This window comes from Gossypium hirsutum, chromosome D09 (genome assembly GCF_007990345.1).
Source record: "Gossypium hirsutum isolate 1008001.06 chromosome D09, Gossypium_hirsutum_v2.1, whole genome shotgun sequence".
NCBI lineage: Eukaryota > Viridiplantae > Streptophyta > Magnoliopsida > Malvales > Malvaceae > Gossypium > Gossypium hirsutum.
This window is the reverse complement of record NC_053445.1, coordinates 10813609-10835097: the sequence shown is the minus strand read 5'-3', so window position 1 is coordinate 10835097 and position 21489 is coordinate 10813609. Positions and strand designations below refer to the sequence as shown.

At 33.6% G+C, this 21489-nt stretch overlaps 1 protein-coding gene and 1 long non-coding RNA gene across 7 annotated transcripts; one reads left to right on the top strand and one right to left on the bottom strand.

Moving 5' to 3' along the window:
- Nucleotides 1-648: 648 nt before the first annotated feature.
- On the top strand, nucleotides 649-1020 carry LOC107892738 (uncharacterized mitochondrial protein AtMg00310-like). Its single transcript, XM_016817791.1, has 2 exons — nucleotides 649-741; nucleotides 808-1020. Exons 1-2 carry the CDS (start codon nucleotides 649-651, stop codon nucleotides 1018-1020), a joined length of 306 nt encoding a protein of 101 aa, XP_016673280.1.
- An 8551-nt stretch (nucleotides 1021-9571) lies between these two features.
- On the bottom strand, nucleotides 9572-11745 carry LOC107892209 (uncharacterized). 6 transcript variants are annotated; one of them, XR_005918668.1, is made up of 4 exons: nucleotides 10896-11742; nucleotides 10372-10804; nucleotides 10013-10202; nucleotides 9572-9788 (listed from the first exon to the last, which is right to left on the bottom strand). It is a non-coding gene; the product is annotated as an uncharacterized lncRNA (long non-coding RNA). The 6 variants fall into 6 exon arrangements; XR_005918666.1 differs by having other exon boundaries at nucleotides 10402-10661; nucleotides 10756-11739; XR_005918665.1 differs by having other exon boundaries at nucleotides 10372-10432; nucleotides 10756-11737.
- Between the last annotated feature and the right edge of the window lie 9744 nt (nucleotides 11746-21489).

Here is a 21489-nt window from a genome sequence, read left to right as displayed (position 1 = left end):
ATATTTTCATCACTTCTTTTCTTTCTCACTTCATTGACATGTTAGAACATAAGCAATTTCTTTACTAGAAATCACTTTTTCATATCTCTACTTTAACTAAACATAAATTTCAGAAGAAAATATTTGATATCTTACATTTTCTCTTTAATCTCTTCTCTATCTTCTCAAATTTCTTCACTTCAAACTCCAATTTCTCACTTTCATAATGATAATTGAATCCTCTAGGATATCTACTTCACTTTTCCTTTTTGATGGACTTGGAAATTCTCAGAACTTTAATCCTTCTAAGTCTATGGTGTGTTTTAGCCTCAACACCCCAAGAAATCAAAGGCGGCACCTTAGTGATGCGTTGGGGATATGGTTGGTTGAGACGATGGGAAATTATCTTGGTCTTCTGCTTATCATTGGAAAAAAAAGACAGGGGCTTTTCAACACATTCTCGATCGGTTCTCTAATAGGATAAATGGTTGGTCAAAAAGGTTTTTATCCTATGGTGGTAAGGATATTTTTATTATAGATATATTACAATCCTTGTCTACTTATGCTCTTTCAGTTTTTCTTTCTCCTAGAGGTATGACTGATGAGATGCTTTCGAGGATGCGAAGTTATTAGTGGGCTAGCAAAGCCAAAGGACGCAAATGGGTGATGATGGCTTGGGACACATTGTGCAAGCCAAAGGGAGTGGGCGACCTCAGATTTAGAGACCTTAGGCTTTTCAGTATTATGCTTCTAGAGAGACAAGTTTGGTGCCTTATTAACCACAAAGATACCTTGTGCTTCCATGTCCTCTACTCTAAATATTTTTAGGATGGAGATGTGTTTCATCCTAAAACGGTCGATAAGCCTTCCTTCGCTTGGACGAGTATCTCAACTGCAGCTAAAGCCCTCAAAGCAGGATTCGATTGGGAAATTAGGAACGGCAGAAGAGTGACAGTTTGGTTGAAAATGTGGGGTTTTGAAGGTCTTGATGGTAATACTTTAAGTGATCCTAGTGTTGACATTCAGGAAAGGGTGGTGTAAGACTTATGGAAACCTAATCACCTTGTTTGGGATGGTATTTGGGTCTGCGAGCTTTTTGGTGAAATGGTGGGGGAGTAGATTTGTGAGCTTCCCATCATCCCCAATAGGCCGATAGATAGAGTTATTTGGTTCCATAATAAAAATGGAAGTTACACAATGAAATCGGCCTATTCGTGGCTTATCTTCAAGAAGGTTGGCTTTGGTCCACATCGACTCTTTTGGAAGATCATTTGGAAGCTTCAGATACTTCCTAAAATTCTCTTCGTGTGGAGATTGAGCCATGATTTTCTCTTGAAGAATGTTCAAATCTCTTCAATTAAGCAAAGCTTTGGTAAGGGATGCTTGAAGTGCAGTGATGATGGAGATGAGACAGCCTTTCACGCTCTTAAGGAGTGCACGAAGGCCTACGCGATCCTTGCTCTCAGAGGGCTTAATGGTAGTCTTCTCAAAAGATTCATGAAAAATGCATTGATTGGTTGGAGGAGACTATGCATTTATTGGACAAAAATATATTCGAAGATTTGATTACGATTCTTTGGAATTTGTGGAATAGTCGTAACAATGTTATCTTCCGGGGTAAAAATGAGGATTCTAGGGCTATTTGGAAATGGGCAAATGTGCTTGGCGATGACTTTCGGATACACAACCTGACAAGCAAGGAAATTTTTCCCATGTCACCAAGGCCCCAAAAATGGGAGAAGCCCCCGATCGGATTACGGAGCTGTTTTGCTGTTTTGCTCATTTTATTTCGCTACTATTTTGCTCTCTGTTTTTCTCCCAAACTTTTAAAGGTCTCACCTTTTTCATTCTTGCAGTTATCATCTTCTTTTCCATTGCTCGACAAGCACCATCCACTTCCATTATTTCACACCCTCGTACATTCTTCAGCAAGGCAGCAGAAACTAAGTACCACCAAAACATTTCCAAACAGCCTCTGTGCTTAGAAAAGGGATTTCATTTTCAAGATAGGGATGGAGTATGCTAAAGCCATTTCATCCGTGGTGGAGAAACATGGATGGCAAGCTTTCTGTCTCCTTCCTGACGATGTTTTCCCTCAAGTGCTAAAGGAAATTTATGCTCATCTTAGTTCTCTTGAAAATGTGTTATGTGCGAGGTGCCTCAGTACTATTTGGTGCCAAGTCTATAAATGCACAATACGGGTTTTCTGATGGTTCAAATGAACACGTGGATTTTCTTAAGACAAAGAGAGTAGAAAAATTAAATCACGTGCTCACTGATGTCTGTGTAGAAGGCACCAAGTGGACGATATATAGGAATGATTGTTACACTGTTGATAGGATCACTTTAAAGCCCCATTGTAGGGTAAGATATAATTTCCTCAAAAATTGTTTCATCCCATCTACCCACAAATCTACAATCTCAAAGGAACATCTGATACTTCTTCACTTGATTATCATGGGACAAAAGATAAACGTTGGAAACATTATCTTTCGAGAGGTCCATCACTATGCCTTGAAAACGTTGGTGCTTTGAACTTTCCGTCGCTTATAACCGCACTTTGTTAAAAGGTCAAGGTTCCTCTTCAAGTCAATGAAGAACGAACCCCTAACAAAGGTGTCATTTCTAAGAAGTTGTTGTTGGAACCCGAGGAGGAGGAGGATGAGAGTGAAGAACCTACTGCAAAGAAGTAGACCACCGAAAAATAAAGAGAAGCAGAGAAAGCTAAATCTATCTAAGTTGACTCTGAGAACACTACAACTACCACCACACTAAGAGCAAAAGCACCTATAATCGCACGAGAATGTGTAGTTCATCAACTAATCAATGAACTCATGAAATCAAACTCTGATTCTAAAGATGAGCTACCTATTAGTCAACGTAAAAGGAAGTATTTCAAGACAACTGCTGGAAAAGCAATCCCAGCTAAGAGTGGAAACTTTGGGCGACAGAAGCGTTACAAATGTGCTGCCAAGAAGTCTACCAAACCAACTTAAGAGTAACAAACATTTTGTTCAAGCTTTCATTTCTAATCTATGCATTCATTTTTCTTTATCATTGCATTTCTATACTTGTAAATATATATTCTCTAACATTTCCCATTTTTCTACATTGAGGACAATGCATCCCTTAGGTTTGGGGTGTGTTGTGCATATATGTTGCATTAGATATGTATGTTAATATTTTTTGTCTTGTCATTTACTTTGCCATGACATACAATTTCCAAACAATTGCCAGACTTTGTTAAGTATATTTTTTGTCTATGATATTCGATGAGGATAATAAATCTTTAATAAATTTAGAAAACTTTTCAAGTAGTTAGGTCTATTTAGCTTAGGATAGCTTTTTGAAAATTGATTCTTCAAAGTAGAACAACCTAAGTAGCAATGCAATGAAGTCTGTAGTAGGATTCTTTTAATGCATCTAGAATTTCTTAATCCTAAATTCAATAATCTATTTGTAAATGATAAGGAATATCTTAGCAATAGTTTTGCACTCTAATGTTCTAATTTATTGAGTAAGTCAATAATGCTTTGTTTGCTCCATCGCATTATTGATCAGAAAAATGAGTTCAAATAAGAGCATTTCAAAAAAAGAAAAAAAATATGTTAAATAATAATTTAGGGACACTCTTCTTAAGTGTTGGACTGAGTAGCTAAAGAGGTAGTTTTTTGCTCCATGCATCTGTTTAGTTAAAAGCCTTAACTTTATAAGGGAATTCCATTCAAATTATGGCATGATGTAATATCTGGTCGTCTAGTGTTTGCTTCATTGAGGTTGTCAAGTAAAGAAATCATGTGACAAGATGAATTTCCTAAAGAAAGTAATAATTATAATTTAAATTTTGAATAAGTAAGAATAATGAAATTGAATTTAGAGGAAAGATATTTTAAATATATTTGAAGAGGTCTGCTATAGCCATAATTGCATAATTATTTAGGAACTTTTATTTTTAGGAAACATTTTTTGCACTTCAATTGCTAAACAAGTCTATAAAACTCGAACCATTTTTTCTTTATTTAGAAGACTGCTGAGAATAGAGGTGAAAAATATATTTCAAATAGTCTAGTGATATATTTGGAAATTGTAATGTTTAGGCAAATTCATGCATACTCATACATATTTGCTTAAGGACAAGCAATAATTCAGGTTTGAAGGTGTGATAACTCTTGAAAAGAGTTATATTTCAAGCCTCTAAACTAAAGTATTTACTTGTAATTAAGAAAATATATTTTCATTTTAGACTTATTATTAGAGTATTGCATACTAAAGCTTTTATTGTGTTTCAACTATATATTTATGTTACTTTTAATTATTGGAAAGAATTTTGGTAGTCTTTGGTAGTAGGTACAAGTAGGATGAAAGAAGAAAGAAGAAGGAAAATAAGAAGAGGAAAAGAGAACAAATGAGGTGAAACATTACCATGGCAAATGTTGGGATAGATTACCAACAGAAATGCCATGGCAATTCCAAGAAGATAACGCAGCATTCAATCCACGTCACTCTCAGCCAGCTTTACGTGTACTAGATAAATCACCCTGAAAAAGAAGAGTAAAAGATCTGTACTGAGATGGACGGATCTACCCTAGAAAAGGAGGAGAGAGAACAGAAGAAAGGACACACACGGATTGTGAGGAGAAAAAGAAAAGAAAGAGAGCAGTTACTCGCTGCAACACAATCTAGTGGAGTAATTCAGAAGAGAAGAAGAAGGAAGCAGCTAAAGAAGGAAGATCATAGATACGAAGAAGGGGAAAAGAAATTTGCCTTGGGTTTTGCGTAGAATCTGGATAAGAAGTTAGAGCGCAACAAGAACTTTCTTCAGTGCTGCCTTTGTTCTGTTTTCTTGGTTTTGAATTTTGTGATTTGTGAAACTTGAAGTATGTTGATGAATTATTTAATTTTGGATTTCATTACCTAACCCGTGAGTTAATTATCTTCGGGTTGGAATTATATGGGTGAATATTGAATTTATTGTAATGCCCATGATATGCTTGTGATTAAATTTATTGTTTCATTCTATTCTAGTTTATTTGGAATACATGCAAGCTCTAGCCATAGTTGATTGCATGTTATGAACTTAGGTGGATTTGAATCTAAAAGGATTAAATACATTGGATTATTAACCGATTGGTACAGGTGAGTACTCAAAAGAATATTCGCAACACTCTAGACATAAAAGATGCGATCTGTACAGGTATAAAGCGTTAGTTGGTTATCATTTGTGAGTCTTGTAGACATATACAGACTTTAAATAGTAATCAAAGTTTAACTCTCAAAAGAAGTAAATTGCAGTAGTAAATATTTGGACAGTATTTTAGTCATAACTTTGCCATGGCATTACTATGTTATGAAAATATTCCCTGAGTAATTCCAACCTTTATCATTCTACAGCAGAAATACTCTCTACTTGTTCCTTGTGAATTGCCACGACATTTAGATTAGTTAGTCATGTTTTAGTTATAATTGATGTTATTAGTTCATTCATTCATTCCCTTCACCAATTTATACTTTTTTCCTTTTTCACAATTTCATTCTGTAAATCTTCAGTGATGCTTACCAATTCAAATCAACTTTCGATCCCTGTGGTGATGATACTCACTCATCATTATATTACTTGAATTGATGTGTGCACTTGCACAATTGCATTATTTACACGCAACAAGCACCAAGACGACATTATAATCCTCGATCATCAGATCTATGAGGTGAGAGGCATGATTGAGTCATTCATTGATGTTGAAGTAAAATGTATTAGGCACGATAGAAATAAATTTGCAGACCTCCTTTGTTATCTTGCCCTAAAAAATTAGTGTAATTTTTTTTCGATATGGAGTATCCAAGCGATATCCATAATTGTGTAATTTTTATTCATGAATTGGGGTAATGGCCTTCGGGCCCATTTTTGTCAAATAAAAAAGAAAAATCCACTATGTACGATCTCAAATCAATGCCTATTTTATAGCATAATGATTTTAGGGGCGTTATAATTTACCTTTCATAGAATTTCTACACACCTTAAGAATGGTTCCTTAAAATTTTGGGATTCATCAAACTGCCTCAAATCTAACCAATCTCTATAGACCCTTAAAGTGGATATGACCAAGCTTTTCTTGTCATAGCTCTAATTTTAGGGTTGCAACACTATTGCAGTTGATAGATAGCATCACCTTGTAGCAATTATCAAAATTTCAAACACCTTACATAACCACTTCATTAGATCCAGTGGCAACTATACATTTGTCTTTAATGAAATTAACAAGCATACATTTGTGACAAAGTTGGTTAATGCTTACCAGATTGGCTTTAAGATCATTCACCAAGAATAAGTTATTCAATCAAGGCATGTCAAGAACATTCACAATCCATTTATCGAATATCTGTCCTTTCTTTCCATCACCGAAAGTCACCCTTCTAACAGAAGACTCCTCAAAATAAGTCAGATAAGACCGATTACCTTTCATGTGCTAAGAGCAATCACTATCAAAATACCATACTCCATCAATAGTGGACTTTAGTGATTAATTTGCAACTAGCATACACCTTGTTTCCATCTTCACTCACATTTGTTTCTGTTTTTTAACTCTTGATGTCCCACAAGGAATAGACACTTCTTTATGCACTACACATCTCCACCTTAGATCATGTGGCATCTTGAAACATATAAACCTTATATGTCTAGGGGATCCACAATAATGAGAAATCACTTCATGTGAAGTGATTTCCTTCTTGGCACTCTTGATCAACACGAGCTTTGAGCTTTCATTAGTAACACTAGAACTTGAGGCCTTCACAAAGATTGTAAGACTCTAGATGATAGCCTCCCCTTTGTCAAGATACCCTAAGCCTCCATTTCCTAAATCTCACCTTCCAACTTCTAAGATTTCATCAAGTTTTTTGCTACTGGAGGTGAATTTCTCAAGCATGACTTTAGTTTCAACAATTTTCTTCTTGAAGTTCACAAGATTATCAAGCTCCTCTGCTAGAAGAGACTCTTTTGCATCTACTTGTTTATCCAAGATTGTATTTTCATCATTCAATTGTTATTCTCCTATGACAATTGAGAGTTGATTTCAAAGAGTTGCCCTTAATTTCCTAACATTTCCTTGAAGTTTTCAAAAATTCTTCATCCGAATCAATATTAAAATCTCCATTAAAATCTTCATCATCTCCTCTGTCAGTATTTGTAGCAAAAATAATAAAATTATGATGAATATGTTCTTAATCAGATCCACTATATGAATCCTCATCACTTAAAGTTACAAAGAGTGACTTCTTTTTTTCTTTTAAAGTGTTAGCACACTCAGATTAGATATGACCATATCCTTGACAATCATAGTAGTGGACACCTTTCTTCTTGTCATTCTCAAGTTCCACCTTTATGACTATTCCTTTTGGTTTGCTTCTAGGGACAATGGCACTGCTTCAAACTTCTTGAACCTCCTTTTCTACTTCTTGAGAGCCCTATTAAAGTTTTGTATGAGTAAGGCTATCTACTCCTAGAGATATTAAATAGCAGCATTCTGGGAAGTTAGCACTTCCTTAGCCACTTGAACAACAATGTTTCTATATCATTTTGCTCTATTGTGTTTAGCCTCATCAAAGTTAACATCAAATGCTTGTAAAGAGCCAATAAGTTTATCAACAGCCGACCTTTCAAGATCCTTGGCCTCCTCAATAGCTGTAACCTTGATGAAAATCTCTTAGGAAGAGATTTCAACACCTTCCTGACCAGTTCGAGATTGGAAAGTATTACTCTCCAAATGCAAATGTCTAATCTGATAAATCATACAACTCTATATAGAACTCTCCAATAGTCTTTGATTTTTGCTTTCTTAGGCTATCACATTTGGATGTCAGAATCTGTATCTTAGATTGTGTAACGTTGGAGGTACATTCATCAACTGTCTCCAAAATATCCCATGCCAATTTAGCCACAGTACATTTTGCGATCCTTTTGAATTCCTACAAGTCTACTCTAGAGAAGATAGCGTATAAAGCTTTAAAGTTGGCATTAGCAAGCTTTTCTTCTTTTGTTTTCCATTAAACCTCTAGCTTAGTCATTCTTTCATCACCGATATCCATCTTGGGTGGTTCCCATCCGGTAAGCACTGCACTCTAGGCCTTCTCATCAATGGACTTTATGTACACCTTTATACGTGCTTTCCAGTATGCATAATTACCAGCCTCAAGCATAAGGGGTTGAGAAGTAGACGAACCTTCCATAGCTTGAATCTAGCAACACCAAGAATCTCCACTAGTTGCGTTAAGTTGTAGGCTCTGATACAAATTGTTAACCCGAATGTTTGTTGAAGAATAAGCTAGGCGCTTGGAAGGTATGGCTAAGGTAGTGGAAACTTCTTCACGTGCGGTAACAAGAATAAAACAAGTGACTCAAAAATTGTTTAGGGAGTTCGATTTCCCTACATTTGTAGAGTCTAGCTTAGTGAAAAATATCCACCATCTTCAACACTAGCAATAAGTGAACCTAAATCTATCACACACCTGTGACAATTTTCTCACATTTGTACCTTGAAGATTGATACTCTTCCCACTAAATTCACTCCTGTGAACTTACCAAGTAAAACCACAACTCAATAGGTTTTAGTGTCACAATGCACTTATAAAATAAAGTTCCTCACTACAGATTAAGTGTTATCTCTCTCAGTAAAATAACCTATATAAGTCTCTCAATTATATAAAATATTTCGAGACTTGCTAACGTAAAGAAAATCTATCACAATCCCTATTAAAAATCAACTAAATGATTTGAATACAATATAAAAATAACAATCAATTTAAACAAGGGTTGTTGTAGCTAAGTCTTCAACGATCCATTCCAATTCTACTTCCTTGATCTAAGGGGTTTGATAAGTGAGATCCGATAAAGTTCCCTCAAGTGGATATCCATTGATAAGCTAGATATGATCTATAATCTCACACTACACCAAAACAGGCTTTTAGCGGCGCTTTTGTATTTGCGGCGCTTTGCAAAGCGTCGAAAAAAACACCGCTAAATAACGCGTCGCTAACTTTAGCGGCGCTTTTCCTACAAACGCCGCTAAAGACCAAGACCTTTAGCGGCGCTTTTCTCACAAATGCCGCTAAAGACCAAGACCTTTAACGGCGCTTTTCCCTCAAACGCCGCTAAAGACCACGACTTTTAGCGGCACTTTCCCACAAACGCCGCTAAAGACCAAGACATTTAGCGACGCTTTTATCATAAACGTCGCTATAGACCATGACCTTTAGCAGCGCTTCTAGCAAAAACGCCGCTAAAAACATAAACTTCAAAAAAATTATTTTAATCAAATAATATTTATTTTTATGATAAATATTATATTATGTTTTATTTTTAAATTTGAACTTTAAATATACTTTTTAAGGATAAATAAAAAATACTATTTAAATTAAATTTTCTATGAAATTTTAACTTTAAAACTAAATATAAAAATTAATGAATTTAGTTTTAGAATTTAAAATAATAAATTAATAACACAATTAAAATACAAAAGTTAGAACTCAAGTTGTCGTAAATATTAAAGTAAAAATAAAAATTTAGAATCAAAACTAAAATAAACAATGGAAAGATAGCTACAGAAAACATTTATCCTCATGATAAAATCACATACACCAATGCATACAAAATAAAAACTTAATGCTACAGAAAACTTAATGCTACAAAATAAAAATTTAAGCTTCCTATACATACACCAATTTGCTATAGTTATCTGTCTCATTTATCCTCCTCTCCACTCTCGCAGTCTGAACCATAAAGAAGACAACACCACTAGTGTTTGATGGCTCCAAACCTGAAAAGATTAAACTGATCATTGACTTGATTCATGCTAAGTTTATATGCTAAGAAAAGATGTTATAATTGTGTTCAGGAACACTAAGTTTAGGATTATATAATTTTTAGACTCATTCAAATTCAACTTTTAAGACAACTAATGTTAAGAACATAAGCTACAGTAACTTTCAAGTTTGAGTCATTTGTTAGAGATGACAAATGTAAACTGAAAGTAAATTATACCTTAAGACATGTATCAACATCTTCTAGATCACTCAAGTTCTCAGATTCAATGTATTCCGCGACAAAAACAAATTATAATCCTGACTGAAAATATACAAATTTGGGCTAGCTGCCCCATGATCCACGTACTGCTTTTGAACACAAAGAGCAGCTGCTTGACCAAAAACTGCGGTTGCTTCTTCAGCAGCACCTAAAATAATCGAACACAAAAGAACATAACTTAAATATCAATGAACATATGAGAACAAGTACTAAATGATGCTAGAACAGGATCAAATGGAGAGATAAAGAGAAATATTGAGTGAATAAAAAAATCAAGCCAATCTAAAACAATCTACAGAGCCCTTTAGGTGACAAACCTAATATGCTCAACTTATTTTATTTCTGACCTTTAGAAGACCCACATCAAGTTGAACGAACCTGCCATATGGAAATACATTAGTAATGTTCATACTAAATAATAATGCAAAAATCCTAGAGAGTTCAGTTTCTATTAAAAGGGACCAAATCAGTTAGTGTTCTGTTCTACTTTGCAAGTCTAAGATAATGGAGATTTCTGAATTAACCACTCAAAATCGCCAACTTTATCAACAAGTTTTATTACTTCTTCTGTATGTGGGGTAGCAAGCTCCATGAAGTAAATTGTTATCTGCCAAACGAAGTTTCTTGAAATTTATAGACCAAATATGAAACATTGTGATAAAAACAAGATAAAGTAGAATAGTGTATGAATAAATGAACACCTGGATTCAACTCTTGGATTTCGTATATCACATATCCTTTAAGAAGAAACTGTTATAAAACAATCAAAAGAATAAAAACCCAGAGAGTTAAAAATGAATAAAAATGTCGATAAAGCTCGAAAAAGAAATTAAATTCTTACATCGCATAAACAAAGAAGAAAAAGAAATTAAAGTCTTATGATAAAGCTCAAAAAATGTCGGCGACTTGTCCGTCGATCTCCGCTAGCTCTTCGCTGACCGTAGCTAAAGGATCCATCTTAAAACGTTAGAGGTAACAGGCTAACTTCTCTCTCAAATTTTAATTCAATCTTCAAGCATTAAATCAATTCACAGAGAACAAATAAAGGAAAATTTAAATTCTTTGTGCTACTTATTGACAGCAATGACGAATCAAAGAGTCGTTGTGAAATAAAATGGGCAAACCTGGAAGTGGGGAGGGAAGGAAAGTTGTGAAAAGGGTTCTAGTTCTCTATCTCCATCTTCAGCTGGCGTTGGTATGTAGTGCTTGCTGCTAAGCAAGGCTATTAGTTCGGCTTCTTAAAACCTAATACAGAAACACTCACAAAAATTCCAAGAATGAAAATCCCAAGAATGAAAATCCAAGTTCATGGTTCCATCAGATCTGACTACCACAAAGCTCGGCGCTTTCCTCACTGAACCAAAACACTATTCAAAAACAATTTTTTTAAAAAAAATCTGAAATGAAATGAAAAATGAAAAAAGAACAATGAACAGGAGAAGGATCTACGAGGAGAAAAAGGAAAATTTTTGGAATCGAAAGATGGTAGCCCTTGGATTTGCACTTGCAGCGGCGGATGTAAAAATGAAATTGAAATTTATACAAAACAAAATTGAAATAAATTAAACAAACAAGAGTGAAGTTTGTACGAGAGAAGGAGCAACACAACTAGGCGGAGAATTTTTAAAAGTGAAATTGGGGGTTTCAAGGGGGAAATATTGGGATGAATCCGGCGCGAAAAAATTTTTTTTGTGGCGTTTTTATAAAAAAACACAAGTAATGTCTATTTTGTGGCATTTTTTTCGAAAACGCCACTAATAAATTTAACTTCTTCTATTAAAACGGCGTCATTTTGAGAAATTTTAGATTTTATTATTATTAGCGGCGCTTTTCAAAAAATGCTGCTAAAGGCACGAGTATTAGCGGCGCTTTTCAAAAAACGCCGCTAAAGGCCCGAGCATTGGCGGCACTTTTTTAAAAATGTCGCTAAAGGCCCAAGCATTAGCGGCGATTTTTCAAAAATGCCGTTAAATGCCCCTCAAAACTAAAAAAAGGCGTCGTTGGGCTTAGGTTTTTTGCGGCGCTTTTTGAAAAACGCCGCTAATGCTTATTTTTAGCGGCGTTTTCTAAAAAGCGCCGCTAATGCTTGATTTTTAGTGGCGTTTTTGTCCAAACGCCACTAAAAATGCCGCTAAAAACCTGTTTTGGTGTAGTGTCAACACATCCCAAATATTTAGTTCAATAAATTTCCAATAACACAAATATGAAAACAAGTCATTTTGCCGCAAGGGTTCAAGGAGTAGGCAATTTGGTTCAATAAATTTCCAATAACTCCTTTAGACACTTCTTTAGTCTTCCCATATTTTTCAATAGGGACCAATTTAAAATTCGAATCATACTTGGAGGACATTTAATGAAATTAACTCTTTTTTTTCCAAATTTTAACAGAAAAATATATATACATGTTTTTATAAAGTATACGCAACACTATTTGTTTTTAATATGATAATATCTAGTAACTACAAATTGCTTCGCTGTTGCAAATAAAATACCACTCTTGACAGCTATAATAATTTGTCTTTTCCCTTTAGAAAATTCGAAAAACAGAAATAAATGAAATTTCCGTTGCCAAGCATTACCATATTGTTTTCTTCTCTATACATTTTACGTGTTCTTTGCATTGCCTTGTCCATTGTTCTTTGAGGATTAAAAAAAATATCAAATTAAAAACAAAATTTAAACCCAGGACATGACAAATATTTAAGTACAAAATTATTAATAAAATACTTGAATTGGTATTACTTATTAAATTAAATTTAAATAATTCGAAAATATTTTAACTTATTCGAAGCACTCTAATGACACCTATGAGAAAGAGTTGGAAATTTTAGGTCACGGAGAGAAGTAATTTCTTGATGGGTTAACTTTTATGTCTCCAACATAATATAATATTATATGTTTTCGTTTTCTTTATTGAAGAATATATCTATGGAGCAAATCAGAAGCTGCCAGGGCAGGCCTTAGTCTCTTCTTTTTTTCACATGTAAATGGAAGTAAACATAAAGATTTAAAATATATAGGCATAAAATTTGGGTTTTGAAGGAAACATAAAGATTTAAAATATATATGCATATTATAGGTTGGTGAGACTCTTTCTTAGCTTAAGTTGTTGCATGTGGATGATATTGGTTTGGTAATTGATTGTAGACAATTATGGTATGCTTTTTCAAATACTTATTTTGATATATCGGATTTAGATTGTTGACAAGTGTGTCTGTACATTAGTTTTAGCTTTCAATTATTTTTTTTGTTGGATTTATATAAAGTAATTCTCTTTTTAGCGTGGGCGATTTTATCATAGTCGAACTACTTTAAATTTGTTACTTATCTCTTTTCTATCCATGATATCTTAGATGATGATTGTTCTTATGTTTTATGTGAGAACGAGAGAAACTAGATTTGAGTGTATCCGGTAAACTTAATGACTTGATCTAAGTGCTTTCCTTTTTATTTTCTCTTTGGTATTCCGTTATAAAAAAAAAAGTATGGTTTTGATTTAAAAAAGGGAAGAAAAAATGACTATAGGTATGGGAGGAAACAACCAAAACCATATGACTGAATGGCACAGCTATGGCCATATCTATGTGGGACATTTCATTAGGAGTTTTCAAATTTCATAAGCCCCACAAGATAGGAGTAGTAGTACTATTTTATATAAAAACCTTTTCATGGGTTTTTTATTTGTTTACTTATTACTAAATTATTTACGGGATAAGATTTTGAAGTGTTCCTATCATTTACAAAACTTGACTTTTCTTCATTTTGGTAAGAAAAAAAGGACCTTCTTCTTTTGTCTTGTACATTAAGGCCATAGAGTGGTTCATCTCTCTCAAACAAACATAAAATCTTAGGGATTCTAAGACAACATACACTAAGCTAAGCAATAGTTAGCTATTGACTTAACTCCCAATAATTTTAATGATAATATTGGCTTCTTTTTTCCATAGCTACTTTTCAATTTTAGAAGTTAGACATTTTTCAAGGGTAAAACTTAGATATTAGAAGAGTTTTTTTATTATTATATTACAATCGACTTGGCCCTGAGTTAAGTCATAGTTCAATATTTTTCTTGTCAAAATGGTTTCTTTTTAAATTTGTCTTAATTCATTTATCCAAATTCATCATTCATTTGATATTAAAATTTTAAAAATATTTTATTAATATGTATTTTAGAATTAATATAAATATGAAGAATTTTTTAATTAAAAAATAGTTATTGGGATTAAGTCGAACTGTCAGGTCTATTGGACAACTAAAGTACTTTAATTCACATCTAGAGTAGACTTAATAGCAAGGCTTTTGATCGACCCTCTATTCCGCACATGTAAACGCATGAATTTTAACCATGTAGTAACCAAATCTTTCCCTTATCATTTACTTTTGCACTCTAAAAGGTAGTATATATGAAAAAATAACTAGTTTAATATATAAATTGGCTCATGATCTTCGTAAATTTTTTTCAAATTAGTCCTTAATTCTTCTTGAATCACATTAACCTCTAAAGATAGCATTTATGATTAACACCATTAATTTTATAACAGTTGAGTGACATGACTAAACACAATGATGACACATGAACAAACAGGGGAGCAACATGTTTCTTCCTATTTAATTATTCTAATATATATATTCAATAAATGTAAATAAGTTTTAAAATATAAGTAATATATGCAAGTTATAAAAGTTAAGAAAATTGAATATATATAATTGAAAAAACAGTTCAAATTTACAAAAATAATATTAAAATATACTTAAAATTTTAGAAAATTACAGAAAAATGAAAAAATATTTAACGATTCAAAAAATTGACTGATCAATATTTTTGTAATTTAATTTTTAAATTTTATAAAATTTTAACAATATGTTCTCTTTTTATTGAATTTTTTAAAATATTTTTTGAATTTTTAACTAATTGTTTTGTTTTATGTTTTGAATTATATATTAATTTTTTGAATTTTTATAATATATATTTCTTATATTTTCTAAAACAATTTTTTTTAAAATTTTTGAAGTTTTTTTTTTACAATTTTTAGAATAATTATAGAGGAAGACACTTGTTGTTTTCTTGTTTGTCCGTGTGTCACATCCTAATTTCGCCACATCACCCAAATATTTAAAAACTAACGGTGTTGACCATAAGGATCAATGTGATAAAAAAATCTAGAAGCCAATTTGAGAAAGTTAGCAAGTTTCGTTTATTGTCGTTAACTGGATACATTTACAATATGCAAACGCTGAGAATTAAATTTATTATCATGTCATATATTATCTTTCTGTCACCCAATCAACGTAGTTAATAAATCAAATAATTGAATAATTATTTTGTAATTTTTCATGATTTGGTGACTAAACAAATCTTAATAATAATTGGGTGACTAGTTTACCCTAAATAAAAATATGCATTGATGATATGTTTGTATATCTATACATACACGTAGGTGTATATATTATGTGTACTTCTTACATTACGATGAGAGTAGGGAGGGTCCAATTATTTAAATTAGGCCCGATTCATTGGGATGAAGTGGCCTATATATGTGTGCCATGATTGGCCCAGTTAAGACCAAAGAATCAAAAACAAGCTTTGCATCAACGAGTTCAGTTTCACCCCTCGGATTAATGCAATCTTTTCATTGAAAACTAAAATTAAAGAAACAAATTTAAGATTACCCAAACCAAGAAGTCATCGCCAAATTTACTTTCTTTTATGAAATCAACTCTAAGGACTAAAATTTTTATGATAATTTAGATGTTTTGAAAAACGTTAATTCAATTAAATTTTTTGTTTATAATATTCCCACTACATAGGACTTTATTCAATCGGTTATGCACTATATTTGTCCCTATAAAATATCAAAAAATTAATAGGTTATCTATATTTTAAAAATGATTGTTATTACTGTCTAAATTTTACTGGTTAACAGTTTTTTTAACTTTTTCGTTGATGAAATATTTTGATTTTTACTGTTATAACATTTATTCTAATCTAAATAAATAAAAGCAATTTAGAGTTTTCAAATAAAGAAATAATTATGTTAACAAAAGAAAAAGAAAAAAAAATTTGTTACCAGTAAAAATAAAGAAATAATTAAGTGAGTAATATTTAAAATTTTAAAAACACATTGTTAATTTTGATAATTTTAATATAAAAATATTAAGTAATTATATTTAAAATTTAATTACATAAGATTTGTTCAAAATCTTAGAAAGCTTTAAACTAAAAAAGTTACATGCATTTTTTTTAATGTATACATGCCTCCTTTTTTGTTAACTCTAAACTTTCTTTGATAAGTGCGATTTAGAAATTTCAAAAAAAAAATTAAATAAGGAATATTATTTGGTAAATTGATACATAAGTAGGGTTAGGGATTGACATGTGTCTTATAAAAATATATTGTCAGTGTACCAAATATTTATCCTTTAAATAATAAACTTCTAAGTATCTATGATTAATTTAATAGTTTTATTATAAAATTAATTTAATTTTAACTCATAAAAAACATAAATTATATATATTTAATAAAGTTAATTTATTTAAAATATGAAAACATAGGTGTCTCCCCTTATTTAAGTAATTACTTTTAATTCACAATCAACAAGAATTGACATCCTCACTAAAGATTCACTCAAAGCACTTAAAGCACTCAAAGTGTTTAAGGTTCAATAAATATTCACTCAAAATTAAATTTCCATAGGCTTGCTTGAAAATTAAATTTCCACCACTATAAAATGATATGACACATTAATCAAAAAGTCTTTAAGAGGTTATAATGGGGCTTAGGTTAAGGGTGTGAAAAAAACAACTAGAAAAAGTGGTTATAATCGAGATCGAGTTGATAAATTACCAAACTAAAAAAATAAATAAATGTTGAATTAAAAGAAAGTGCATCAATCAATACTATTCAAGAATAAAAAGGAGATTCTCAATAAAATATGAAATTAACTATTCAAGCTCAATTAACAAAGAATTAATCAATATTTTTTTTCGATTTTTTGAAGTAGAACAATAAGAATTAATTCAGCAATTCAAACAAATAGCATAGTTAGGCAACTAGCCAAATCAAATCTCAACAAAAAAGGGGTCAATAAAACTGGAAAGATTCACAACGAAAAAAAATGGGTTATGAGTTAACATTCACGGGTTAATCAAGAAAATGTGTGTTAGGCTCAACAGGGTTCACTAAGGGTTAATTCAATAGGCAGGTTTTTTATAGGTTAAGTGGGTTAAAACCTAAGTGTCTTTATCATCTCAGTATATCAAATCAAAGGTGTGGTCTCGACAAGCATAATCGAAGCACGTTCTAGAATAACAAATCAAGTTGACACACTCATAACCAATAATAAAATGAGCATGAAAAATGTATGCTTTATAGGCTCAAAATCTCACAAAAAATCATGGTTTTGATGTCACACTTGCAAATTTAAAACTTCAAGATAATACCACAATTCAGGGAAAAACCTAAAATTTTTAATTTCTGAAAAATACTCATCATGATTGACTCTCTATGTCTTAAATTTTAAATCAACCAATGCACAAATATCTACAAATTATTCCAAAACAGCATCATTAAAAATCCCAAATTGAAAACAATTCACTCTAATGGAAGTATGAGAAAATTACTTAAACATAAGAAATAATTCAGGGATTTTATAATAGTAATATAAATAACCTCCCCACACTTAAGACATATATTGTCCTCAATGTACAAACAAATATAAGCATAGAATAAGCAGAATATCATAAGAAAGGGAGAAAGCTGAAACTGCCCTAAATATAGATGAAATCGCCAAAATAGTGAAAACCGAAATTGTAGGCAAATCTAAATGTAGTGCATGGTTTCGAGCAAACTAATAAGAAAATAAACGCAAATAAGGAAGAAGATTAAGAGGTTACAAACTCAACTAGAAACAACCATAAAAATAAAAATAGAGTTCGAGAGAAAAATAAACTAAAGAAGTCAAAGAAATAAAAAAAACAACTAAAAACAAAAAGAAAATGAAAATGAAAAGAAAATAAATAAGATTAATGATCTTCATCATGAGAGTCATCGGGATCGTGAGGCGCCGGCGTTGTAGAAGAAATGTGGAAATACTGAAAGATCTACTACAAGGTCACATCAATACTGTTGAACCGCTTAAAACAGTGTTGCTCGAAACGAGTGAACCGCTTGGAGAGGTCCACTAGGGCGACAACAGGAGTAGTAGTAGGGTGACTCTAAGGTGAATGATGAGGTGGATCCTCATGATGGAAAGAGATATCATCAATAAAGTCCGCATGCTCATTTTGAGGGTCGGAATAAGATAATCGGTATCGAGGAGGATCTAGTCCACGCAGTCGCTCGATCATCCTCATCTGACTTATACTCGATAACCCCTACGAGGACATCTATCCAACTAGTATGAAGGAGGAGGACTGTTTCAGAGTGTCGAGGAGGCCAGAATGTCATGCGAGGTGAGTCACGTAAGGGCCTAAGTAGATAGGACCCTTCTTATTGCGTTCTGTCTGATGGCGACAAGCTAGGGTGATGAAGTTGGCAAGATCAAGGTGTGTCCCATCACCATGTTCCAAAATAAATATGCGTCGAATGTACCGACAAACCCGGTACTCTCTCTTCGATTGGTCAATGTGTGGACCAATATGGCATGAATATAGCACAAAGTCGGAGAAGGGAAGTCACCTTCAACTAACTCGAGTCATAAGACGTTGTACTAGCCATAAGTTGTGTCCAGCATAGAGACGACGAATAATGGATGTGCCGGTATAAAGTGAGAAACCCCTCGGCATTTATGAACCCCTCAGTATAGAGTCTTAAAGTAGCTCTGAATTCCGGGACGCTCAGATAGTGCATCGTATCGCCAAGTCGGAAAGTAATAGTGCCCATCTCATCATGGCTTGACATCATGTGCTGAAGAACAAATGTTGAAAAAAATATAAGGTCAGCTCCGAATTGGTGGGCTTGACGATGGAAAAGAAACAACCTCAATGAGCTGTAGCAATCAGTGCGTGGACTCGATCAACTAGAGAATATGCTCCAAGGCTGCCCAATCAATACAATGACCTAATCCTAGTGGCCACTGTCGGAGATGCTAATAGAGGTCCTCTTAAGGACCCTGTGAAAATCGTAGACACGGATGGCGTGCCTTGGCAGAAGGGCCCGAAGAAGAGGTCACGTTTGGCGTCTTCCACTTTTTCAAAACGGGGACTGTGACCTTAGATTTTCCTCTCGTGTTCGTCATGACGTACCTGAAATAAAGGGTAATCCCCTAAATCAATAGGAAATAAGATGGACAAAACACAACAATCATAATAAACATAATAACGTAGTCCAATAAAAACACGACTAATGAACCTAAACGAACAACGAATCTCAATGAAATATGAAACACATAATAAATAAATAAATAATAAGACAACACGAATGAGAATAAAAATGAAAAACAAAGTAATACAAATAAAAACGAAATTTAATATGCAAAATAATACGAAAAAGACAAACATATAATCAAAACAACTAATCCTAATAAACGAATAGAAAATCGAACCAAAAAATGTACTGGATGAAATTGATACTAATCATAATAATAAGAATAATAAAATAATAAACAATAATAAAAAAGAAAGAAAAAATAATAAGAATAATAAAAATAATAGTAAAAATAATAATAGAAATAAACAATAATAAGAAAAAGAAAAGGGTAAACGGTGGAGCACGGCACCGATTAACAGTGGTTGGAGGGGTGCGCATGGTGGTTGGTCTTTGAAAGATGCAGAGAAAATGAGCAGTGGAGGAGGCAAATGACCAATGTGACAAAAAGGAAGGGGGAAACCAGGGTCGGGGAAAGGGTGGTTGGGTCGATAATGAGGGAAGAAAATGAGGGGAAAGGGAAAAAGGCACGGGGAGAGGGGAGAGGGGAAAAGTTGTTCGTGCACGAATGGTTTGGACGCATTTTGTCGAAGGAGGAAGGGAGGTAGGGTCTCGAGGATGGGGTCCGAGGTGGGCTATGCGCGGTGGTGTGGGATGTAGGGGTGCGAAGAGTTTAGGGGAGGAAGAAAGGGGAAAGGGGAAAGGGGAAGGAAGGGAATCGTCGGTGGGGCGGCGACGGTGGTTGACGCGTATGGAAATGAGAGAAGAAGGGGGCGAAGACGATGGTGATCGGAATGGGGGTTAACATGGGTAGAGGCAGAGCGGTGAGGTGGGGGCTTTGGGATAAGGAAAAAAACAAAAACAAAATGGGGATTAGGGTTTTAAAGGGGGACACGGTCGTGTTTAGGCCCGTGTTGTGTCTATGGCCCGCGTACTAACTGACTTATAATTAAATTTGAAAAATTAACTCCAGTATTAACATGGCCTTGGACATGCCTATGTGTCCAGGACGTATGCACCACATGGCTGTGTCGCCAGGCTGTGTGGACCACCTCAAGCCGTGTAAAAATTGAATTTGGAAAAATGAAGTCCTAAGACACGCCCGTGTGTCCAATCCATGTGGCCTACACGACCATATCTTCACAGCGTGTAACTCTATGTAGAGTACCCTTTTGTGCACATGACTTGGGACACGCCTGTGTGTTCAGGCCATGTGACATACATAATCATGTTGCGAGGCCGTGTAACTCACTATAGAATACCCCAATGTGCACACGACCTGGGACATGCCCGTGTGTCCCGACTGTGTGGTTCAAAAACAAATTTTTAATTTAATTAATTTTAAATTAACATGTAATAAAATTTAAATAAATTGAAAAAATTTAAACACTCGGGTTGCCTCCCGAGAAGCGTTTATTTAGAGTCTAAGCTTGACTTACCTTGTATGCCCATGGTTAGGGTAGTTCATGGAGCCGATACTCCTCTTTCCCATTATCAATTTTAATACCAAGACGAGGTGTGAGTCAAGTATTACCTTAAATGTGTCAAACTCATAATGTGTTACCTCGACTGTACCATATGGGAAGACGTTCAGTACCGTAAATGGGTTCGATCTGCTTGACTCAAGCTCTGAAAGGAAAATCCGTGCATCCGATCTATCTAGTAGTACTTTTTCCCTAACCTATACGAAGCACAAGTTCACCCATACCAACATCGATAATAGTCCTAGCAGTGGCTAAAAAGGGTCGACCTAAGATCAAAGGTACCTCACTATCCTCATCTATGTCTAACCCAACAAAGTCAACGGGGAAAATGAATTTATCGATTTTCACAAGCACATCCTCAATAATAACCCTAGGATATATGATAGTTCTATCCACTAGTTGAATACTCATCCTAGTGTGTTTAGGTTTCCCAAGTCATCTTAACAGTACAATTGAATAACAACTAAGAATAATTTCTTGTTGATCACAATCCACCACAGATAAGATTTACACATTTTATTAAATAAGCTTGATCAGAATATTATAGCTTGTCATTTTCAAAAATTGTGAATATTACTCATTCGGC